At 46.4% G+C, this 25274-nt stretch overlaps 1 protein-coding gene across 2 annotated transcripts in view; it reads right to left on the minus strand.

The window, feature by feature from the left end:
• The window catches only part of kif20a (kinesin family member 20A), a 91718-nt gene that overhangs the window by 30361 nt on the left and 36083 nt on the right, over positions 1-25274 (minus strand). Inside the window, exons 6-13 of one of the 2 annotated variants that reach the window (XM_072511977.1) lie at positions 24870-24987; positions 24071-24268; positions 16895-17006; positions 16249-16311; positions 10852-10995; positions 8833-8998; positions 5482-5655; positions 4258-4397 (exon numbers count right to left, since the gene is read on the minus strand). In XM_072511977.1, coding sequence (XP_072368078.1) covers positions 4258-4397; positions 5482-5655; positions 8833-8998; positions 10852-10995; positions 16249-16311; positions 16895-17006; positions 24071-24268; positions 24870-24987 — 1115 coding nt within the window. Of the gene's footprint in view, positions 1-4257; positions 4398-5481; positions 5656-8832; positions 8999-10851; positions 10996-16248; positions 16318-16894; positions 17007-24070; positions 24269-24869; positions 24988-25274 lie in introns of both variants that reach the window. The other variant, XM_072511976.1, reaches the window with a different exon arrangement.

The raw sequence follows: 25274 nt of genomic DNA on the forward strand, positions 1-25274 counted from the left end.
TCACCCCATTTCCACAAGGACACTGCCTTCCCTCCTCAGAAACTGGAACATAAAACTGAAAGCTACAACATTTTTTCCTCCACTATATTAATTTTGGTGGACAGGGGCAAGAGGGATTTTCATCGCAAAAATTCAAGGGCTGCTTGAAAACAGTAGATAGATGGTGATTGGAATCCTAAAACAGGGTTCAAAATCCATTGCAATAAAAGCTACTGAATAACAGTAGCAAAAAAAGCACCCTTGACTTGCATAACAAATATCCAATACAGTTAAGGAATGAATGGCCTGACAGTCAAATAGTATGTAAAATTATTATTTTTAAAAAAAATTTAGAGTACCCAATTAATTTTTTCCAATTAAGGGGCAATTTAGCGTGGCCAATCCACCTAGCCTGCACATCTTTGGGTTGTGGAGGTGAAACCCACACAAACACGGGATGAATGTGCGAACTCCACACAGACAGTGACCCAGAGCCAGGATCGAACCTGGTACCTCGGCGCCGTGAGGCAGTAATGCTAACCACAGCGCCACCGTGTGGCCCAGTATGTAAAATTTAAGGAGGTTCAAGAATGCGGTCCTTAGTATTTCAGGAATATTGCTAAAAAGAGGCCAGTGGCTGGAGCTTTGTCTTACACTCATCAGGATAAACGCAAGAATGCTAAATTTGAAGTGATCACTGTAATTCATACTACAGGGGAAAAGGTTGCCAAGTGGCTGCAGCATTGCTATGGGGACAGCAGGAATTATAGGCTCCCAAGATCCTGGATAATCCAAAAAAGGTACGGTGATTGAACATATTCCTTTTGTTTGCAGAGAATGGGTCCTTGTGTAGAAGGTATGTTGCTTCCGGCAAGTGCAAATGAACTACATAACAAGCTCAATTAATTATTTTTAATTGTTTGTTTAGCGTAGCTATTAGCACACACACAGGATAGTTCACCAATCGCAGAGTCGCATCTAACAGTAGGTGTTTTGTTTGGGTTTTGCAAGTTCAGGCTTGGATGAGTACAATCTGTACTCTGCCTATTATGAACTACTGAAGGAACCTGCTGTTTGATTCGATCAGCCTATCATTGTGACATACAGGCTACGTATCTGGCATCACATCAGCACCGAAATCAACATTTGCATTACATTACGACAATATGTCGTGTAACCATTTCCTGAATCTGTATGCACTGAACTGGTGAACTTAGCAACTCATGCAGTCGAGTTCAGTTTTCATGTCACCACATATGCACAAATAGATGTAGCCATAAGTACATTGAGAAAAAATTTGAAGGAATGATCCTTTTATCACCTATGCCATGCATATCTCCAATATGTAGATAGGTTCGCCACCTTTGAATCTGCAGCCACTCCATACCGCACTCCCAATTCACGAGATGCAGCAGTTTAACGCCCTGTTTCCTCAATGCACGAGTTGAGAAACCCACCAATGGATTCTCCGTCTTTATCTACCTTCACCGGTAAATGTACACATTGGGATTCACCACATGCTGTAGGATTGGCCTCATCAACAATTTTGTAAATAGGGTCCTAGCCATTTGCAAGTTTGACATAGAAATAGAGTTCATCAAAGCTATCCTGTGGGGCAATGGCTATCCCGATCAGATCATGTATATTGTGCAAACTCGCAAATGGATTAAAGTCTACCTCAAATTACCCTGGAAACACAAAACATCTCAAAAACCCAAAATATTTCAAATAAATCCAAACACGCCAAGCAAGTCGTTTCACATTGCTCCAACGCAGCGGCTATGCAAGGGTATCTTCCACCAACCGGATGCTGCCATCAGTCCAAGAATACTTCCTGCCTATCACACAATTAAGCATTGTTGTCCATGAATTTCAGTCCTAGCGGTGCCAGGTAGGCCGTTCTTCAATGATTGGCTGATCTAAGCACAACGTATTCCTTTGGTTGTGCATAGTAGGCAGAATACAGACTGTACTCAACGAGCCCAGGCTTGCAAAACCCAAAACTAAACATCTACTGTTAGATGTGATTCTGCGATTGGGCAACACTAGCTGAACAATGCAGATTGCGCCAATAGCTACACTAACAACCAATTTAAGATCATTAGTAGAGCCTGTAACATGACCTATTTAAACTTGCTAGATGTGACACACATTCATACACAGGGGGCGGGATTATCTGATCCCGCGCCGGGTTGGAGAATTACAGGGGGGGGGGGGGGGCGCGAATACCACAACGCCACTCAGACACCGGGCCACCGATGTGATCGCCGCAGCGCCGGTCGGGTGTCGTTAACGCCCCCACCCCAACCGGGCGATTCTCTGCACTTGACGGGCCAAATGCCCGCCGAGTTCTGCCGGCGTCGTTCGCGTGTCGTCCTACCCGCGCGCAGGACCTCACTGTTCTGGCTGCAGGGGCCATCCTGGTGGTGGGGGGAGACCTCCACGGTGGCCAGGCCCGCCTTCGGGGGCTACCGATCGGCCGGCGTGCTGATTCCGAGGGGGCCTTATGTTCCTCTGCACCAGGCCCATGTCGGGCTCCGCCATGTTGCCCGGGGGACGGCGCGGAGACGGCAACCCACGGGCATGCACGCACCTGCACCGGCCGTGGCACGCATGCGCGGACCCGCACCACCCGTATCGGCAGCTGGAGCTGCATGAAGCGCTCCATTGCCCTGCTAGCCCCGTGTGGCACGGGATTGCTGCTCCTAGCGGCCAGATGAAGCCGTTGTAAAACGCTCCAGCGTTTACGTCGGCGTCAACACTTAGCCCATTATTGGAGAATCCTGCCCCTGACCTCTGCTAAAAGGAATGTTAATTTAGAATCATAGAATCCCTATGGTGCAGGAGGCCTTTTGGCCCATCAAATCAGCGACCCCCCCCCCCCCCCCCACACACACAAAAAAAAGAGCACCCCACTCCCCTGCCTTTTCCCCCCAACCCCACCTAACCCCATCTTAGGACACTAACTGATAATTTAGTGTGGCCAACCATCCACCTAACCTGCACTTCTTTGGACTGTGGGAGGAAACCGGAGCACCCAGGGTAAACCCATGCAGACACGGGGAGAGACAGTGTGCAAACTCCACACAGTCACCCAAGGCCAGATTTGAGCATGGATCCCTGGTATTGTGAGGCAGCAGTGCAAACCACTGTACCATCACAACATGCTTTGCGCCTTTTTTGAATTTCCTAATGCTTAGGTAGCCGATAGTCCCCCATTGCTTTTTCCAGGGAAATGCCTCAGTCAGAGAGGACCTACCAATCAGCACACCTCTCTCCTGTAGTATAAATTGTTGTGACCATTTGAAATGTGGCATTCTTGCATTTGCCCTTATGAGCGCAAATGAAGAACTTCAGCAACCGTCTCCCTTTTCAGCAATATTAAACTTTATACTACTAAGTGACTATTTCAAGAATCTACAGAACAGGGGCAGCATGGTGGCACAGTGGTTAGCACTGCTGGCTCATGGCCCCGAGGACCTGGTTTAGATCCCATGTGGAGTTTTAACATTCTCCTGTGTCTGCGTGGGTCTCACCCCCATAACCCAAAGATATGCAGGGTAGGTGGATTGGCCACGCTAAATTGCCCTTATTGGGAAAAAAAAAAGAAGAATTTGCACTTCTAAATTTAAAAAAAAAATCTACAGTAACATTAGTGGACGGTAGATGCAAACTTGAATTTGAACCTTCTGCAGCAATAAAAAGCAGCTGACTAAAATCTAAACCCATGATTTAGAAAATCAAATTTTGGAGCATTAAATTGGCTCCGTGGTTAGCTCAGAGTTAGGTTGCATGTTCATGTCCCACTCCAGGACTGGTGACATTTAGCCCACACTTTTATTGTTGCACCTTCTGGATGACATGTTAAACCAAAGCCTGTTCCATTGGAATGCAAGATTCCCCGTGACACTTTTCAAAGGAACAGCAAGGAGCTTATTCAGTACTTTGGCCAACATTCATCTTCAACAATCACCACCAAAACAAATCAGTCATTCACTCAATTTTTGTTTGTGGAAACTTGTACTGGTGTACAAAAGCAAATGTCTATACTTATCACATCTTATGATGTCTGGAAGATGTGGAAAAAGTGCTTCATAAATAATTCGCTCTTTGACACATGTCATGATTCTCCAGTTGGCAGGTTTGACCAAATTTAGATAAGTCCAGTAATACATAGCCCAGTAATACATAGCTTCATACTGGAGGCAATCCTTGGTACTATTTTACAATCCTAATGACAACAGGCAATAATGTCACACTCTAAATCTAAACATCTACCTCCAGTGTCTCTCCATGGTGTTGTATTGTTCTATCATCTCACCGACAACATTTTGCCTGATCTCACTTTCCATTAAGAACTTCTCCTGCTTTTCCTTAAGCAGGTGTCGCTGCAGGCCCTCGATAATTTTCTGCAATGACTGAGGAATAAACTCACGGTCAGTTAAAAAATAAAAGCGCGAGATAGACAAAAAAAGAAGAAATCAGAAATAAAAGTCAACTTTTTGCAAACAAAGTCACCCCATTTAAACATAGAGCAATAATAAAAAGCTTTATAAATCAAGCAGCAAGTGAACATATTAAAAAAGAAATTGGGCTAGATTTTCCGGTCAAAATAAACAGTGAGTTTAAAGGCACTGTATTTCTTTGCGTAAATGTTACAGAAACTTCAGATGCTTGACAGATGCAGTTAACAAGAATGCCTAAAGGTTACAGAGTTATGCTGTTCCACTGTTAGCGTTGCAAAATCAGCATCTCACTATCTTCCTCGCCATTGAAATCTATTGAAGCTATGAAGATGGCACATTTGGCACAGTAGAACAGAAACTAAACACCTCACAGAAAGTTCAGTCTTGTCATTTAAGTGTCTTTTAAAATAATAATTATTGCTAGTAAATTTCTCCGTCACTGAAAATTAATTGCTACAATGGGAGGCTCATTCCTCCAAATAATCAAGTGTTGTTGAGAATTTAAAAAGTAACATTTTAAATATTTAACGTAAAAAACATTTTGGGTTTTTCCAATCTTTCTGTCTCTTTTTTAATCTTTATCCAATCATTCTTTCTGTCTCTATTTCTCTTTCCGTACCGGATTTAACATGGAATTCATCCAATTTATTTTACACTTCCTTTTCAGCCTGTGGGCTATTTATTTAACAATTATTTTATTTGATTGGCTGCTTCCTTGTACTCTCGGGTGCCAGATTCCAGGTTTCTCTCACTATAGCATTAACAGATTCTACTTTTATTAACTTATGAAAAAAAAATCTAAACACCCAGAGGGAGGTTTTACTAACAGCAAACCCATACACAACATTTGAGCCAAAACACATTTTGTAATACTGTTGACCTCGAATTGAATGATTTCCTGTCTTAGTTCCCCACTACATAAACCAGAGCTGTGCAGCCAAGACTCTACAATATTAGCACACATGGGAAGATTAAGAGGCACCAAAGGCCACATGATAGAGATTCATTGCTGTGTGCGAGTGTGCAATGAGCCTACCTCTTTATCCAATATGCTGATATCAGTCTCATCTTCATCATCCTCCTCCTCATCATCATTCAATTCTTCCTGTTCTTCAAGAGGTTCTTGAGCATTGCAGTTGCTCCAGCCATCGCGCTCTCGGAGTAGTGATCGGAAAGAAGGAAACAGCTTTGATGACGGTGCCTGTATCAGCTACAATGGATGGTATAGAAAGTCAGATATTTCCCATTTATGTGATATATAGCAAGAGCAGATTCAAACAACACCTATTATGCTTGGCCTCCTGATAACAAGCAATGGGAACATGCAGAGATTTTATCATTGATTATATTAAGCAATAATCTAATCGTCATGGTTTGCCCTACTTTGTCAAAATGGTGAGAAATGAGTCTTAGTAGCCATGATAATATTTTTAAAAAGGAAATAAAGTTAAGAATATATCCTACAATATAACGTTCCTTCAAGTTTTTCCTCCACGTGCCATCACTCCTTCAGGCAGTGCGTTCTAGATCATAACTTGCTATGTAAAAAAAAAAAATTCTCATTTTCCCTCAGCTTTTTGTTTGCCAATTTAAGTTGTTTGTTTAAGTTAGCGACCCGATCAGTGGAAACAACACCTCATCTACTCTTCTCAAAACACTGGATATTTTGAACACCTCCATGAAATCTCTTTTAAACTTCATTGCTTTAAAGGAAGACAATCCCAGTTTATCTCTGCATAAACTGAATTTCCTCCTTCCTGGTATCATTCTGGTAAAGGCCTGGATTTCCTTCTTCACAGTGCCCAGAATTGCACACGATACTCTGGCCAAATCAAAACCAGTGATTTAAAGGCATATCACAATTACCAACTTTTGTACTCCATACCTCCATTTATAAAGCTTATCAACTGGTCCATACCTCCATTTATAAAGCTTATCAACTGGTCCCATCATCACAGTGAAATGAATAGAGGTCGTGAACCCACAAATGTCTTTGTTCCTCCACCCACTCATCGAATGTTTAGTCTGTATTCTGACTCAATTTATAAGAAAACCATGTGATGCACGATCAATTGCACAAAGACTAAAGTTGGGTACAGCAGTGGCTTTATTACAGTCAGATGTGTGGCCTCCTGCTGCAGCTGGCGAAATGGCACGGCACTGGGTGTCATGCATATTTATACAGTTCTCTGTGGGCGGAGCCAGCCGGCAGGAGCTACCGGCATAACCGGTAGTGCAGGTCCTACCTTACATCTCCTATTACAGTGGTTCACCACACCATGCTTTAGAATCATGCTTTCGAAGGGAATTGAACCATTTATTTAAATTCTGCAGCTTTAGCACATGCCGGTATAACCTCAAGTATGTTACTTCAGATTCTAAGTGAATGTTTGCAACCTTAGCTTCATATTTGCATGGAATTCGACTGAACTAGTGACAACCAGTACACCATGGATAAGGATCTGACAACCAGTACACCATGGATAAGGATCCGGATATGAGAGAATTTTCTAAATTAGGAATGTTTAGATGCAGGTACTGATTAAAGCAATTACATACTCTGATAATTGGCTTAAATGATTTGTAAACAAGGAGAATATTTAACTGTTTAGGGGGAAAGAAAGGAGATTGAAACCATGTTTGTTGCAGTCGAGGAAAGAAAGATCCAAAGGGAAGGGATTGCCCCTACCTGGGATCAGGGATCTAAAGGACTGTTGATTTCCAAGATCTGAAGGAACTACAAAATTCTGAGACGTCTACAGAATGTGTAGTCTGGACTTTTAAATGTTCTATTGCCCATAGCCGAAACGGGAAGTATAACTGGTTAGGCTGGTTAATTACTGCTTAGTTTGGTAAATCATATTTACACTCAAGCTTTCTACTTTGCTACAATTTGACTTATCACAATCAAGGTCTACACTATAGCACAGCCCCCGCCGGCCGCCGAATTCTCCAGCACCGAAAAATCAGCAGGGGCAGGAATCGCGTGCGCTGGTCAGCGCTCCCCCCGCCCCCACCCCCCCCCCCACCGATTCTCCGGCGTGCGATGGGCCAAAGTCCCGCTGCTATCATGTCAGTGAATCAAACCACCTACCTTACCTGCGGGACTAGCGGCGCGGGTGGGCTCCGGGGTCCTGGGGCGATCTGGCCCCGGGGAGGGGTGCCCCCACGGTGGACTGCCCCACGATCGTGGCCCACCGATCATTGGGCAGGCCTGTGCCGTGGGGGCACTCTTTTCCTTCCCCCTCGGCCATAGCCTCCGCGATGGCCGATGTGGAAGTGACCCCCCCCCCCCCACCCCACCCTGCACGGGGATGACGTCAGCAGCTGGTGCTCCCGCGCATGCACGGACTTCCGCCGGCCGGCGGTGTCCCTTCGGCCCCGGCTGGCGTGGCGCCAAAGGCCTTTCCCGCCGGCACGCAAATCACTCCGGCGCGGGCCTAGCCCCTCAAAGGTGATGGCTTGGCCCCTAAAGGTGCGGAGAAATCCGCACCTTTGGTGCGGCCCGACGCCGGAGTGGTTCACGCCACTCCATCCCGCCGGGACCGCCCGCCCCGCAGGGTAGGGGAGAATCCTGGCCCTGTTTAGTAAAGACCAAAAGAGCAGAGAATGCGGCCGAGATGACAGAAAGATATCGGAAGTGATGTTCAGGTTTGAGAGACTTTACGACAGCCTGTAGGATGTGAATTGAAATAACTATGGAAATCGGTGGCTGGATCTCGGAGTTTGTGTAAAAACAGTTAAGACAAAGGAAACCTAAAAGGGGGTGGTGTAAAATCCTGCACTGGATTCACTGTTAAAAATAGAGCAATGGTTTAGATTCAGAGTCATTTGTAAACCTGGACTGGATTTTGAAACCGCCAAAGGAAAGCATTATTAGCAGAGAGGATTTTAAAAGCGTTTTTTAGGAAACTCTCATGTGATCACCTGGGAGATTCGAAGGAGAAATCCACAAACACCTTGGGTTCAGAGTGGAGTGCGTGTAAGTGGAGTGCGTGTATTTGACCAGTCAGTGTGTGCCTAAGGGACTTGGATGTGTCAACGAGTCCCATTGTAGCTTAAATGTACTTTGTAATCTGTGTTATGTTAATCTTAAAATGTGTGAATTGTCAAACCTTGGCCCGGGGGGGGGGGGGAATAAAAGGAGAATTGAATAATCCAACTTTTCATGTTTAATCTTTTTTTTGCTGTTGTCAAAACTAAATTAGCAGCCCTGTGACTGTTCCCCCATATTTTTATATCCTATATAAAAAGAACTCCTTATTAAACAGCTTGTATCACAATTGCAAGCATAAAATCAAACCAAGTATACACAGAACCCAACTATGACTAATAGGATTTTGCACTCACTTCAAAATAAGCATTACAAGAACTTTGGATTTCTTACCTGGCTGGCAATAGCAGAGAATTTCATGACTTGCAATGTTTCATCATACATAGATGCACACTGATTAATGTTTACGATCATACAGGACTTCCCATGGTTAGAGAAAAACCCTTGGAACACACGAGTCAATTTGCTGTCCCTGAAGGGCACCATATTAGGCTTGGACCTGGAAAGACAGTACAGAAATTTAGGAATCGGGGCGTCATTCTCCGACCCCCCGCCGGGTCGGAGAATGGCCGTTGGCCACCGTGAATCCCGCCCCCGCCGAAGTCTCCGGTACCGGAGATTGGACGGGAATCGGGCCGCACCAGTTGGCGGGACCCCCCGCTCAATTCTCCGGCCCAAATGGGCCGAAGTCCCGCCCAGAAATTGCCTGTCCCGCCGGCGTAAATCAAAGCTGGTATTTACCGGCGGGACCAGGCGGCGTCGGCGGGCTCCGGGGTCCTGGGGGCGCGGGGCGATCTGACCCCAGGGCTGCCCCCACGGTGGCCTGGCCCGCGATCGGGGCCCACCGATCCGCGGGCGGGCCTGTGCCGTGGGGGCACTTTCCCTTCCGCCTCCGCCACGGCCTCCACTATGGCGGAGGCAGAAGAGACTCTCCCCACTGCGCATGCGCGGGAAACTGTCGGCGGCCGCTGACGCTCCCGCGCATGCGCCACGTTTCCGCGCCAGCTGGCGGGGCAACAAACACCATTTCCGCCAGCTGGCGGGGCGGAAATCCCTCCGGCGCCGGCCTAGCCCCTCAATGTTGGGCCTCGGCCCCCAAAGATGCGAAGCATTCCGCACCTTTGGGACGGCGCGATGCCCGTCTGATTGGCGCCGTTTTTGGCGCCAGTCGGCGGACATCGCACCGTTGGGGGAGAATTTCGCCCCAGGTCACTCAGAACAAACAAACCTGAATCACAAGGAGTGCCAGACAGCGGTACTTAGTTGCAAGACACTCTCGTATTCAAATTCCCACATTGAATCAGAGACACTCAATCATTAACACAGCCAAGCAGTGTATTTTTTCGTAATAGAAAGGGAGTCAACCATCTGAAGTAAATATTAAATTCTCACTTTTCTCATTCAATCTCTATATTCTTCTGTTGTGGCTGTCCTTTAAAAAGATGAATATTTATCCCCAAGATTGAATACCTTTATTCTAATTTTCCACTTCCTCGGTTTAGTCAACCCACACCGGGGTCGACATTCTCCGACCCCCCGCCGGGTCGGAGAATCGCCGGGGGCTGGAGTGAATCCCGCCCCCGCCGGATGCCGAAGTCTCCGAAACCGGATATTCGGCGGGGACGGGAATCGTGCCGAGCCGGTTGGCGGGCCCCCCGCTCGATTCTCCGGCGCGGATGGGCCGAAGTCCCGCCGATAAATTGCCTGTCCCGTCGGCGTAAATTAAATCACCTACCTTACCGGTGGGACAAGGCGGCGTGGGCGGGCTCCGGGGTCCTGGGGGGGGGGGGGGGGGGGGGGGCGCGGGGCGATCTGACCCTGGGGGGTGCCGCCACGGTGGCCTGGCCCGCGATCGGGGCCCACCGATCCGCGGGCGGGCCTGTGCCGTGGGGGCACTCTTTCCCTTCCGCCTCCGCCACGGTCTCCACCATGGCGGAGGTGGAAGCGACTCCCTCCACTGCGCATGCGTGGGAAACTGTCAGCGGCTGCTGACGCTCCCGCGCATGCGCCGCCTGGAGATGTCATTTCCGCGCCAGCTGACGGGGCAACAAAGGCCGTTTCCGCCAGCTGGCGGGGCGGAAATTCCTCCGCCGCCGACCTAGCCCCTCAATGTTGGGGCTCGGCCCCCAAAGATGCGGAGCATTCCGCACCTTTGGGGCGGCGCGATGCCAGTCTGATTGGCGCCGTTTTGGGCGCCTGTCGGCGGACATCACGCCGTGTCCGGAGAATTTCGCCCCATATCCTTGCTGCTACAGTAGCTATGGCACATGTTTGAAAATCTCAAAGAGCTGGAGCATGGAAATGAAGTGGATGCAACGAGCTAGCCAAAGAACAAGATCATGGCATACGTACTTGATCTGCTGGTTCTGGCGCAGGACACTGATGCATCTGCCTAGTGTGTGCAGGGAGGTGTTGATGTTAGTTGCCTCCTTCATCCGTTCACCACACTTCTGTTCTTTACAGCGTTCCGAGCCCGCCAGGTCACACAAAGTTAGTCTGGAGTAAAGAAAAGGAATCAATTTGCCCAGGTTGCAGCAAATTCTGGATTACAAGAAACAAATCTTAAAAATGGACGGGTTTTCCCATCAACAAGGCTTAGAAGTTAATATTCCTCAGCCCACCACCCCCAACCGTCTATCTAGCCCTAAGAGTGCTCTTCTAAAACAACAGGGCAAATGGACAACACTGCAGAAATCACTGTATCCAACACTGTCAACAACTCGAGTTACTGGACAATAGGAAGCTCAATACCAATACAATTCATCTCTGCTGTTTAATTTATCATAAAAAGCTGCTATTTTTAAAAAATTATTTCATTGGATGTGGGCCTTGCTCACCCCCAACCCTTGAACTGGCAAGCTTGCCAGGCTACTTCAGAGGGTAGTTACGAGTCAACCAAACATTGAGTCTGCAGCCTCATGTCGGCCAGATCAGGTAAGGATTTGCTCCTTAAGAGGATATAAGTGAAACAGATAGGAACATAGGAATTAGGAACATAGGAATTAGGAGCAGAAATAGGCAATTGAGCCCTTTGAGCCTGCTCCACCATTCAATCAAATTGTGGCTGATCTCTTCCTGGTCTCAAATCCACCTCCCTAACTGTTCCCCATATCCCTTTAACCAGTTATCTCCTTGAAACCATTTAATAACTCAGATTCCACCGCACTATGGGCAGCGAGTTCCACAAATTCACCATTCTCTGGAAGAAGTAGTTCCTCCTCTTCTCAGTTCCAAATCTACCGCCTCTCAACCTACATCTGTGTCCTCTCATTCTAGATTGCCCTGCAAGGGGAACATTTGGTCTATGTTTACTTTATCAATCCCTTTTATGTACCTCGATCAGATTCCCTCTCATCCTTCTAAACTCCAGCGAATACAAGTCCAAACTGTATAATCTCTCCTCATACGTCAACCCTTTCATCCCTGGAATCAATCTGGAGAACCTCCTCGGAGCTGCCTCCAATGCCACCACATCCTTCCTCAAATAAGGACATCAAAACTAGACACAATACTTCAGATGTGGTCCAACCAACACTCTATACACTTGCAACAACACTTCTCTACTGTTATACTCCAGTCCTTTTGCAATAAATGCTAACCTTCCATTTGCCTTTTTAATTATATGATTTACCAGAATACCAACTTTCTGCGATTCACGAATAAAGACACCCAGATCCCTTTGCCCAGATGCATTTTGAATTTGCTTTCCATTTAGATAATAATTTGCCTTCTATTTTTCCAGCCAAAATAGATAACCTCAGTTATCTACATTAAACTTCTTCTGCCAAATTTTGGCCCAATCTCCAGCATATCTATATCAGTCTATAAAATCTTTATCTCCTCTTCACTGCCTTCTTTCCCACCTATTTTAGTATCATCCGCAAATTTGCAGATCATTATTATAGATTGTAATCAGTTGAGGTCCGAGGACCGACCCCTACGATGGGTTTTTACAGCAATCGATGATCATGGGTCACTGAGACTAGCCGTCAATTTCAGATTTTTATTAATTGATCAAATTTAAAATTAACAAGCGGATACAGTGAGATTTGTACCCGTGTTGCCTAAGCAGTAGCCTGTACTTCTGGATTACTAGCTCATTGACATTGTCACAATGGCTTCAATTCCCCGACTTCATAAAAAAAATAATGGTTCTGGCAGTGAGACTAGGAGTAAAGAAATTCACACCTGAAAATGACCTGGATCTTGTAGTCCACTTATCAAGCATTAAATGTCTCAACTCCATATGACTTTACTTCAGAGCTCTGAAGAAGTGTCACACAGTCTTGAAACATTAACTCTTTTGCATGTCAGGAATTGGAGGAAGTTTTAAATAATCTATATTGGAATTTGTGGATATTAGAAACAGGGTATAGCTTAAGTAAGTTTATTTTTATGTTTCTGTACAAGAAAGGGTTAAAATTTCAATTAGCTCATGTTAAACAACAGTGCCTACATGTCTGTGGGTTTTGGTTTCAATTTAAGCTGTGCCTGCATTGTAATTAAAAGGGTTTACAACATGGAAAAAAAACTAGAGTTCAAAGAAAGAATAGGTTGTTGCTTAGCAGCCAGGGGCTCACACTGCAAAACCTAAGCACTTGTAGTTCAGTTGGAACCTAGTACCCGAGAAGAAAGCAGCTCTCACAGAAACTGCCGGCAGATAGGCAAGACAATGAAGTAAGGGGCAGAAAGCAAGCCTTAGAAACCAGGGGGGAGGGGGAAGTGAGAGAAAGAAATCCCAGTGAAGTCAAAATGGACATAAGGAACTGGAATCTGAACAAGGTACTGTTCACTGAAGTTAAAGGAGCAGAGACAGATTCCTAGTTAAAGACAGAGCTGAAAGATGCAGACCTAATGACGTTGGGCCAGTGCAAAGCCAGATATTTGAAGTAATCCTACGGTTGGTGACACCTTAATACAGTTTGTGAAACAGTAGTGTTCTGTTGGTATGGTTGGTTATCCAAGAGATCGTGTGGAAGCTTGAATGCATGTGACAATCCAGAAAAAGAGACTGAAATCTGGGAAGTGGATCCTTGCTGAAGGCATCCAAGATAAAGCATTGTCTCAGAGAAGATTCTAAAGCATGTTTTTTCGAGAGAGGAGCCTGGGAAACACTCATGCAGAAATAGAGTTCCAGTGAGACCAGTTGGCTCACAATGTGATAAGCATCTGGGGGGTTTTGGATGAGAAAAGCACAGAAGTTCAATTGGGTGACATCTTGTCATTTGATTTCAGAGTGTGGCGTGTCTGGCCACAGTTGACCTGTTGATTTACATGGACTGTATACTTATCGAGAGCATTACAAGTTACAAAATATATCTTGTACTGTGTTATCCTTAAAAATGTGTGTACATCTGTGAAGGTATAGGGACTGATTTAGCACAGTGGGCTAAACAACTGGCTTGTAATGCAGAACGAGGCCAGCAGCGCAGGTTCAATTCCTGTACCAGCTTCCCCGAACAGATGCCAGAATGTGGCGACTAGAGGCTTTTCACAGTAACTTCATTGAAGCCTACTTATGACAATAAGCGATTATTATTATTAGGTGAATATTATTCTATTATGGTCAATCTTTTCATGTTTAATCAGTGTTTTATTCCATAGAATCTCTACAGTGCAGGACGCCATTCGGTCAATTGGGTCTGCACCGACCCTCCGCCATTTCCCTGTAACCACCCCACCACCACCCTATCCGTGTAACCACAGGTAACCTGCACATCTTTGAACATTATGGAGCAATTTAGCGTGGCCAATCCATCTAACTTACACATCTTTGGACTGTTGACGTTACAAATCAAAGGGGAGTCCTGAGACTCAGTTTGTCTGCGTCTCAAAACAAAAAATAAAAAAGTTACGGTCTATTGAGCCTGGTTTCCATTTTGAGACCTGACCGTTCAGGAGTGACATCAGCTGGGGTCATAACATCATCTCCTCCAGCTTTTCTATTTTCATTTCAGCATCTGCAGTATTTTGCTTTCATTATTTGGCATGACAACATCAGATATGCAAGTTCATTTTTACAAAGTAAAATTTGGATTCACTAAAAACAGGGAGATACATATCCCACTGGTCAGGAAACATGCTTGCTAGAATCAGCTATCCATTCTTACCGTCACAGACTCCAATTAAGGGGCAATTTAGCATGACCAATATACCTACACTGCACATCTTTGGGTTATGCGGGTGAGACAGAAGGTGTAAACTCCAAACGAACAGTGACCCGGGGCCGGGATTGAACTCGGGTCCTCTGTGCCATGAGGCAGCAGTGCTAACCACCGTGCCACCCTGTTCATGGTGTATAAATGATTTAGACTTAAATGCAAGGAGCAGGATTAGGATTTTTTCAGAGAACAAAAAAAATTAACAGTCTGATAGTTATGAAAAAAGTTGTAATATTAATGTTCTGGTCAGGTGGACAGAAATGTCAAATGCAGTTTACTCTGGAAATGAGAAATTATGCATTTGGGGAGGGAAAAAAAGGCAAGGCACTACACAATAAATGGTCTGAAATTAAGTATAACAGAATAATTTCACTGGAAAGACGGAGGCCGAGTAAAGACCCGATAGAGGTCTACAAAATTATGAGAGGCATAGACTGGGTGGATAGTCAGAGGCTTTTTCCAAGGGTGGAAGTGTCAATTACAAGGGGAGAAAAGTTTGAAGATGTGCAGGATAGGTTTTTCATGCAGAAAGTGGTGGGATGTGCAGCCTGGACCATGCTGCCAGTGGATGTGGTGGAAGCAGGCACATTAGCAACATTTTATGAGGTATCTGGATGGGTAGATTAATAGGGAGGAAATAGAGGGATACAGACCGAGTAAGGGCAGAAGGTTTGTTTTTTATGTTAGGGCAACATGATAGGCACAGGGTTGGAGGGCCGAAGGGCCTGTACATAAGCTGTACTTTTGGAACGGAAAGATGGGTGGATGGACCGAGTGGTTAAGGCAGCAAAAAGTGATGCATTCCTTTAATGGCCGAGACATAGAACATAAGAAGAGAGTGGTTACGCTAGAGCTATATAGAACACTAGTTTGACCACATCCAGAGCATGGTGTATAATTCTGGTTACCACATTACAGGAACGATGTGACCACACTAGGAGCGGATACAGAAGAGGTGAGGCTGTTGCCAGGAATCGAGAATTTTAATTATGAGGAAAGACTGGGAATGCTGGGGTTGTTTCCTTTGAAACAGAAGAGGCTGAGCTGAGATTTAATTGATATGACATTATGACCATCTAGAATCAGATAAGAATGGATTAGAAAGATCTATTTCTGTTAGTAGAGAGATCATTAACCACAGCATATATTTAAAGTTATTGGCAAAAGGATTGGAAGGAAGTCAATGAAAACAATTTCTTCACCCAGGAGGTTGCAGGCAGACAGGAGTATGCCTGAAGTGTGGCAGAATCAGAAATCTTCATCGCATTAAAAAAAGAAATTGGATATGCACTTAAAATGTACAGGGCTATAGACCATTAGCCGGAAAGTGGGATTAGGGTGCATAGCTATTTATTGGCTGGCGCAGTCACAATGGTCTGAATGGCCATAGATTTACTACGGGGTAAATTTTCTGATCCCACTCCCCACAGGAATCTATGCTGGCGGGGCAGACAATTTGACGGATGATTGAAAGGCCCATTGACCGGTGGGAATTTCTGCTCCCGGAAATCCCACCCCATGTTTCTGTCAAACACTGCAATGGATTGTCAGGATAAAAAGCATAACATTTACTTAGATCAATACTTACTCGCTCGTTTTAATAACAGATTTCCAGTCTTCAGACACATGCAGGATCCGAATAGAGAAGATACTGTGACTATAAACAAGATGCCGTGGGGAGGGGGAGAGAGAGAGAGAGAGAGAGAGAGAGAGAGTCAGGAGCAGTAAAAAGTAAAATACTGAATATTTTGTTTCTCCTACACGATAATCACAGTATATCAGAATACAACAAGAACATTTACTGCCTAACTGCATTAAGTAGCTTGGTCATACAAGAAATGGCTACTTTCACTTTAAAATTTAACTGAACAAAAACAGGAGGATTTAGGCTGTGAACAGCTCTTGGAATTATCAATCAAGATTAAGGGCGCCATTTTCACTTATTCAAAACTCATATGCTACATAAGAGTTCAAATTGAGGTCCGAAAACTTCAGTGATGACATTTGTTACCACAAATACCCAGCTCTGTGCAAAATAATTTTGAGAGGAAGGTTAAGGAGTGGTAAATCCAATGCTTTTGAACAAGCAGGAATGAATGTTTTTACTGTGGGAAAATGGTACTTAAATGATCTTGGGTATGTTATTCACCCTACAGTGTCTGGTACAATGAGCTGGACTTAATGATCACCTATTAATGGGGGAATTGGTAAAATCCTAAATAAAAATAAATTACCTCCTGCTGGAGTTTTGGTTGATGTGAGTGCTGGCTATGCTTTGGTTTTTCCGGCCAATTTTCAGAATTTTCCAGGCTTCTTCTGCATCCATCACATTGATCCACGTCAGTTCTGAATGGAGCAAATAAGACCAAATTTAGAATTGGTCAAAGAACACCTTTACATAACTGGAATGCTGTAATCATTAACGAAACACAATGTTTTAAAATTATTTAACAGGAAATGGGTCTCACTGGTTACACCTGCATTTATTGGCCAATTGTGCTCAAGAAGGTGGTGGTGATCCACTTTCTTCAACTGCTGCAGTACATGTGGTATAGGAACGCCAACAGTGAGGATACACCCAGCAACAGTGAACACCCAGCAACGGTGAAGGAATTGTGATATGGTTCCAAGTCAAATGGTTTGTGATTTGGAGGGGAGCTTGAAGGTGTCGGTATTCCCATACATCTGTCACCTTCATCCTTCTAGGTGGAAGAGGTCATGGGTTTGGAAGGTGCTATTGGAGCAGCCTTGGTGAGTTGATGAAGAACATCTTTTAGATGGTACACACTGTTGCCACTGTACATCGGTGGTGGAGGGGTAGCAATCCAGCAGCTGCTTTTTTCTGGATGGTGTTGAGCTGGAGTTTTGTTGGGAGTTGCACTCATCCAGGCAAATGGGGAGTATTTCATTAAACTCTTGACTAGTGCCTTGTAAATAGTGGCCACGCTTTGGTGGGTCAGGAGCAGAGTTATTTGCCACAGAATTCCCAGTCTTTGACCTGCTGTTATAGCTACATTATTTATATGGCTGGTCCAGTTCAGCTTGTAGTAAATTATAACCCCCAGGATGTTGATAGTGGGGGTTTCAGTGATGGTAATGCTATTGAATGTCTAGGGGTGATGGTTAGATTCTCTCGTTGGAGATGGTCATTTCCTGGAAATTGTGTAGCACAAATGTGATTTGCCATTTATTAGCCAAGTCTGAACGTTGTCCAGGTCTTGCTGAATAATGGACACAGAATGGCGCAATTTCAGAGGAGTTGCGAATGATACTCAACATTGCACAATCATCAGTGAACATCCCATTTCTGGCCTGCAATTACTGAGGCAATTATCCCGCCACATGGTCGGGTATTTGTTAGTGTTGTAGCTGTACTGGACTAGTTCTGGAGCACACGGCTGCCGGTATGTGGCAAGACTGCAGAGCTTTGATTGGATCAGTTGGTTGTACGATTGTTTGTAGTCCTATGTTGTAGCTTCACCAGGTTGACACATGAATTTTAGATATGCCTGGTGCTTCTCCTGGCATGCTTTCCTGCACTCTTCTTTGAATCATGGTTGTAATGGTAAAGGGAAGGATATGACAAACGATAAGATTAAAACTTTTGAATATAATTCTGCTTTTGCTGATGGCCCACACACTTTGTGAATGTCCAGTTTTGAGCTCCTAGATCTGTCTAAATCAATTCCATTCAGCACAGTGGAAGTACCACAAAGTACGATGGAGATATCCTGGATGTGAAGATGGGATTTTGTCTCAAGGAACATGCGGTGCTCACTCCTACCAATACTGCCATGGACAAGTTTTTATGTCAAAAGAAACTTTAAATAAAACACAGAATTAACAACAGAGAAATAGCTTTACAATTAGCAGTTTAAACAGTTCTTAAGTAAAACAGAAACTTTAAACTTATTTTCGAAACCTGCCTAGAGATTCCAATTAAGCAAACCAACAGGATTCTCAATACCAGTCATGAATCAAGTTAACAACCAGGGGCGAGATTCTCCGACCCCCCTGCCGGGTCGGAGAATCGCCGGGGGCTGGCGTGAATCCCGTCCCGCCGGTTGCCGAATGCTCCACCAGAGGATATTCGGCGGGGGCGGGAATCGCGCCGCGCCGGTTGGCACGCCCCCCCCCCCCCCCCGGCGTAAATTAAACCACCGGCGGGACAAGGCGGCGCGGGCGGGCTCCGGGGTCCTGGGGGGGGGGGGCGCGGGGCAATCTGGCCCCTGGGGGTGCCCCCACGGTGGCCTGGCCCGCGATCGGGACCCACCGATCCGCGGGCGGGCCTGTGCCGTGGGGGCACTCTTTCCCTTCCGCCACAGTCTCCACCATGGCGGAGGCGGAAGAGACTCCCTCCACTGCGCATGCGCAAGAATGCCGTCAGCGGCCGCTATCGCTCCTGCGCATGCGCCGCCTGGAGATGTCATTTCCGCGCCAGCTGGCGGTGCACCAAAGGCCTTTTCCGCCAGCTGGCGGGGCGGAAATTCGTCCGGCGCCAACCTAGCCCCTCAAGGTTGGGGCTCGGCCCCCAAAGATGTGGAACATTCCGCACCTTTGGAGCGGTGCGATGCCCGTCGGATTTCGCCGTTTTGGGCGCCAGTCGGCGGACATCGCGCCATTTCCGGAGAATTTCGCCCCAGGTTTCTACTTGCGTTTCTCTGTGCAGAATCCTTCAGGATCAAAACTGAAATATCTTGGTTCAGATTAAAATCAGAGGAAGAACTAACTTTTCAGAGAGATGTGACTCCCGCACTCATCATCTGTACCCAAAGCACAAGTTTTTTTGTCACCTCCCACAAGACGTCCCATGAACGGTTTAGCCAGAATCAAACACAATACCCCATAAATTGTCTACACCCCAGTTTTCCATTAAACATAAAACAATATTCCATTAGCAGAACACTTAAAACTGAAAAATCAATGATCCCCTCCCTTTTACAACCCCTTAATCACAGCTTTAGCAGCCATGGGGCATGATTCTCCAGCCTCATTGCGCTCTTGCTCGAAGGAAGTGAGGCCGGTGAATAGCGGGTGGGGCCAAAAACGGGAACCGCGCCAGGCGTCAAATAGTTTGCTATGCAACCGGCCAGCTCCCCGAGGCAAAATCGGAATCTCGCCGTAGCGTGGAGAGAAACCAATTATCACCACTTAAGCCTTGTTTCTATACAACTAATGGGAGCCACCCCATATCCAACGGTCTCCTGTCTTTTATCAGCCTCTCCAGCAAGTGGTCACACTGGCACCGATTAGTACTCCTTTTTAAAAATGTGAACCTGGCGGGAGGGCTTCTGTGGGGAGCCAAGGTGGTGAGTAGCCGGGGGCGCTGGGCGGCAGAGGAGGAGCGGGGGCATCCACTCGCAGCACCATGGCAGTGCCTGGAGTGTGTGTACCCATTCTGGGGGTAGCCCTGGTCCGTGCCCATCTGCCCCACCGACAACCGAGGCCTTTCGCCGTGCAGCTGACGGCTATTGGTAATATGGCATTGGCAATCGTGGTTAAGTGAGCACTTCACAACCCACATGGCGCTGCATGACGCACACCATACTGGTCGTGCACAAGGGTGTTTGTGTACCAATGCCCCACGCTCCCGATGGTGCCATCCATCTACCCCCCCCACTTCCTTCCCTCCCCCCCCCCCTTCTCAAGCTGCCCCCCTTCCCTCCCCACCTCTACCACTATGTCTAGATGTGTCCCCAAAATGTACATCAGAGATCGAAGCAGCCAGCTGCTTACCACATGCCGTGGCCTTCGATGCCCCTGGCGGGCCGTCCTTTGGGGAGATCTGGGGCTGGAGAGTCCCAGCTCACTTGTTGGCAGCACATGCAGTCGCCCTGTTCTGGGTGTTGGCTGCGAGATGCGGCCTCAGAGGGATGAATCTAGGACAAGCTGATGGTCACCGTCTCCACTCCATGGGACAGGTTAGGGATGTCACTCAGCACCCCCTCCTCTCGGTCGGTGCTCAATGGGCCCTGGGATTCACCTTTGGATGGAGGGGCAATGGGTTCGAGCACCGACAGTGAGGATAAACAACAAGATCTCCTCCACAATAGTCTTCAATAAACGGGGCACAAGGCTGCGTACTTAGCCCCTATTATACTCCCTATACACACACACAGGACTGTGGCAAAATTGGCTTCAACTCCATCTACAAGTTGCTGATAACTCGACCATAGTGGGTCGGATCTTGATCAACGATGAGTCAGAGTACAGAAGAGAAATAGAGAACTTAGTGGGTGGTGTAACAACAACAATATCTTCCTCAACATCAGCAAAACTAAGGAGCTGGTCATTGACTTCAGGAAGCAAAGTATCATACACACCCGTCTGAATCAATGGTGTTGAGGTGTAGGTGTACACATCACCAACAATCTGTCCTGGTCCACCCACATTGACACTACGAGCAAGAAAGGGGCAGCACGGTAGCACAAGAGGGGTGGCACAGTAGCACAAGTGGATAGCACTGTGGGTTTACAGCACCAGGGTCCCAGGTTTGATTCCCCGCTGGGTCACCGTCTGATTGGAGTTTGCACGTTCTCCCAGTGTCTGCGTGTGTTTCCTCCGGGTGCTCCAGTTTCCTCCCACAGTCCAAAGACGTGCAGGTTAGGTGGATTGGCCATGACAAATTGGCCATGACAAATTGCCCTTAAGTGATCAAAAAAAGTTAGGAGGGGTTAATTGGGTTACAGGGATAGGGTGGAAGTGAGCGCTTAAATGGGTCGGTACAGACTTGATGGGCCGAATGGCCTCCTTCAGCACTATATGTTCTCTGTATGTCTATGTAAGAAAACAACAGCTCCAATACTTCCTCAGTAAACTAAGGGAATTCGGCATGTCCACATGACTTTTACCAATTTTTACAGATGCACTACAGAAAGCATCTTATCTGACTGCATCACAGCCTGGTATGGCAACTGTTCGGCCCAAGACCATAAGAAACTAGAGTCACGAACACAGCCCAGTCCATCACGTGAACCCGCCTCCCATCCATTGACTCTGGCTACACCTCCTGCTGCCTTGGGAAAGTGAGCAGCATAATCAAAGAACCCTCCCACCCGGCTTCAGGAAGCAAAGTACTGTACACACCCCTGTCAGCATCACACCTCCTGCTGCCTTGGGAAAGTGAGCAGCATAATCAAAGAACCCTCCCACCCGGCTTCAGGAAGCAAAGTACTGTACACACCCCTGTCAGCATCAACGGGGCCGAGGTTGAGATGGTTAGCAGTTTCAAATTCCATGGGGTACACATCTCCAAAAATCTGTCCTGGTCCACCCACGTTGACGCTACCACCATGAAAGCACAACAGTACCTATACTTCCTCAGGAAACTAAGGAAATTTAGCATGTCCACATCAACTCTTACCAACTTTTACAGATGCACCACAGAAAGCATCCTATCTGCCCATCACACGTACCTGCCTCCCATCCATTGACTCCATCTACACCTCCCGTTGCCTGGGAAAAGCGGGCAGCATAATCAAAGACCCCTCCCACCTGGCTTACTCATTCTTCCAACTTCTTCAATCGGGCAGGAGATACAAAAGTCTGAGAACACGCCCGAACAGACTCAAAAACAGCTTCTTCCCCGCTGTTACCAGACTCCTAAACGAACCTCTTATGAACTGACCTCATTAATACTTCACCCGATGCCGGTGTACCTCGTGTTGCCCTATTATGTATTTTCTTTTAATGTACTTATGATCTGTTGTGCTGCTCACAGAAAAATACATTCCACTGTACCTTGGTACACATGACAATAGACAAAATCTAATCCAATAGGTTCAAAACAGCTTTTTCCCCCCTGTTACCAGATTCTTGAATGACCCTCTTATGGACTGAACTGATCCCTTCTCACACATCTTCTCCACGGAGTAGTACTACACCCGATGCTTCACCCGATGCCTGTATCTATGTATTTATGTATGTCCTATGTTTTTATGTATGGAATGATCCATCTGGAACTTCACTTTTCACTGCATCTCAGTACACGTGACAATAAAAACAAATCCAAATCCACTGGGTGCAAGATATGATTTGATGAATATGACTATGTCAGATTGTTGCCCGACGTATCTATGGGAGAGATCACCCAATCTCAGCACAAGACCCCAGTGACAATAAGGAAGATCGTAGCGCTGGTTTTTAAAAATTTAGTCCGTGGCCAGGATTCTCCCCTGCCCGGCTGGGCGGGGGGTCCCGGCGGGAACCACTCCGGCATCGGGCCGCCCCAAAGATGCGGATTTCTCCGTATCTTTAGGGGCCAAGCCCTCACGGTGAGGGGCTAGGCCTGCGCCAGAGTGGTTTCTGCTCCACCGGCTGGCGTGGAAGGCCTTTGGCTGACGTCATCCCCGCGCATGCGCAGGGGAGTAGGGGGGGGGGGGCCCTCTTCTGTGTCGGCCATGGCGAACGCTATGGCCGAGGCGGAGGGAAAAGAGTGCCCCCACGGCCCAGGCCCATCCGCGGATCGGTGGGCCCCCGATTGCGGGCCAGGCCACCGTGGGGATACCCCCGGGGCCAGATCGCCCCCCCCCCCCAGGACCCCCGCCGGGAAGTTAGGTGGTTTGATTCACGCTGGCGGGACAGCAGCGGGACTTCGGCCCATCGCGGGCCGGAGAATCGCCGGGGGGGGGGGGGGGGGGGGGGGGGGGGCGCGACCGCGATTCCTGCCCCCGCCGAATATCCGGTGCCGGAGAATTCAGCGGCCGGCGGGGGTGGGGTTCACGCCAGCCCCTGCCGATTCTCCAATCCAGCCGGGGGGGGGGGGGGGGGGTCGGTCGGTCGGAGAATCCCACCCCATTTGTCAAAAACCTGGGGCTGGATTCTCCGCTGTCGGGATTCTCCGATGCACTGGCACTATCCCATTGGTTGGCTGGCAAGACGGAGAATCCCGGCGACGGGGCAGATTCCGACCCGGGTTCCTGAATCAACTTTTTGCAGAAGGAATTCCGAAGTCAAATTACAGCACAGAATACATCATATATAAGCATTAAAAAAACATAGAAATCACAACACCGATTACAATCTGACCATGCTGTCAGGGTTCATATGGTATATATAATCAGGCTAGGTTTTGGAAACTCCATCACCAAAATCCACCAAATAAAATACCCAAATTGACAATATAAGAATGTGCAATAGCACATACAAGTAGAATAAACTAGACAGTAGAGTGTAGAACATTACAAAATAGTACAATTAAATTGTTTTCCTGTTTCAGTAAGCAAGTCAACGCCAAGCCCAAGGACAGAATTATGAATTGATCAGCACATGGCCCTCATTGTTTTTCCCTATCACCTTACTAAACTATAGCACAATCTCTATTTTCAGGATGCAAAACACAAGACTACCAGAATAAACATTATTCTTCCAAAACTGCAGGCAAAGAGCCATTTGCAGAATAGGGCTAGTACCTTTTACATAGGAATTTCCATTCTTATCCTCACACAATTTTAAGGTTTGTCGTTTGCGGTTTGTCGCAGGAACAGTGTCCAACAAGTCATAGGCGAGTTCATTGTATATCTCAAAGAAGGAGACCCAAATGGAGTAATGTGTGCGCTGTTCCTGGCAGAGAACAACTGTATCATGATCTGCCCAGCGGGATGCAGACTCTGAGAGGGCAAGGGAAAAAATAAGAATGTTGGCAAAAAACAGTGAAACCTTAAGCAGACAAATTGCAATATAATGCATGCATAGGCAGGAGAGAAAGCAAAGATACAACACAGTTGATCTATATTCAAGTCCAAAATTGTTCCTTTCAAGAATCTCCATTGGTGGGTTTCAACAGTTTTGAAAGTTTCCATTAAGCAAAATGATATACAATTGATTTTTGCATCGCACCACACAAGTAATTTCAAGCATACAGACATTTTAAGCAATACAAAATATTCTATTATCTCAGTTAACCAGTTAGAAAGACTTGCAAAGGATCTGTACAGAAAAATATTTAAAATTGAAACAAACATATGCTGTAACTGACCCAGACAATGGTAACTGGGAAATGTTCCCAGTGTTCTGGTCAATATTAATTCCTGTATCAACAAACTCAATTAACCAGTCATTTATTTCATTGTGCTGTAGTTTCAAATTGGAAGCTTTTGTTACTTTACAGACACACATTGTTCTCATGACTACTTTAGAAAGACAAAAAAAGGTGAAATTGCTCCAGAATTGATCACCTGGTCACAATACCCAAATGAATGACCACCTTACCTTCCAAGTTACTGACAGAGGACATGCTGCCAATGCCACTATCAGAATCACAGCTAAGACCTGCCCTGGATATAAACTCTGTGCTCTTGTTTTTCTTCATTGGAGTTTGCAGATCTTCCTATTTTAAGTCAATAATAGAGGAATATGATTTATACAACAAGTAAAGTGCTCAGCACTTCATGTTTAGCCATTTCAGCTCTAGTACATTAGTGGAAAAATAAAGTGAGCAGTATTTTACGTGGTTTAAGGAAAGATTACGTAGTACATTGAAATAAGATCCATCAGAGATCGCAAGGGTTCAACATGAGTCTCACCAGCACCTTTGGTTGAGCAATAAACACCAACAGCATCAACATCTCATATACAAACAAAACAGTTGCAATATAATGGATGCATAGGCAGGAA

Source organism: Scyliorhinus torazame, chromosome 7 (assembly GCF_047496885.1).
Source record: "Scyliorhinus torazame isolate Kashiwa2021f chromosome 7, sScyTor2.1, whole genome shotgun sequence".
NCBI lineage: Eukaryota > Metazoa > Chordata > Chondrichthyes > Carcharhiniformes > Scyliorhinidae > Scyliorhinus > Scyliorhinus torazame.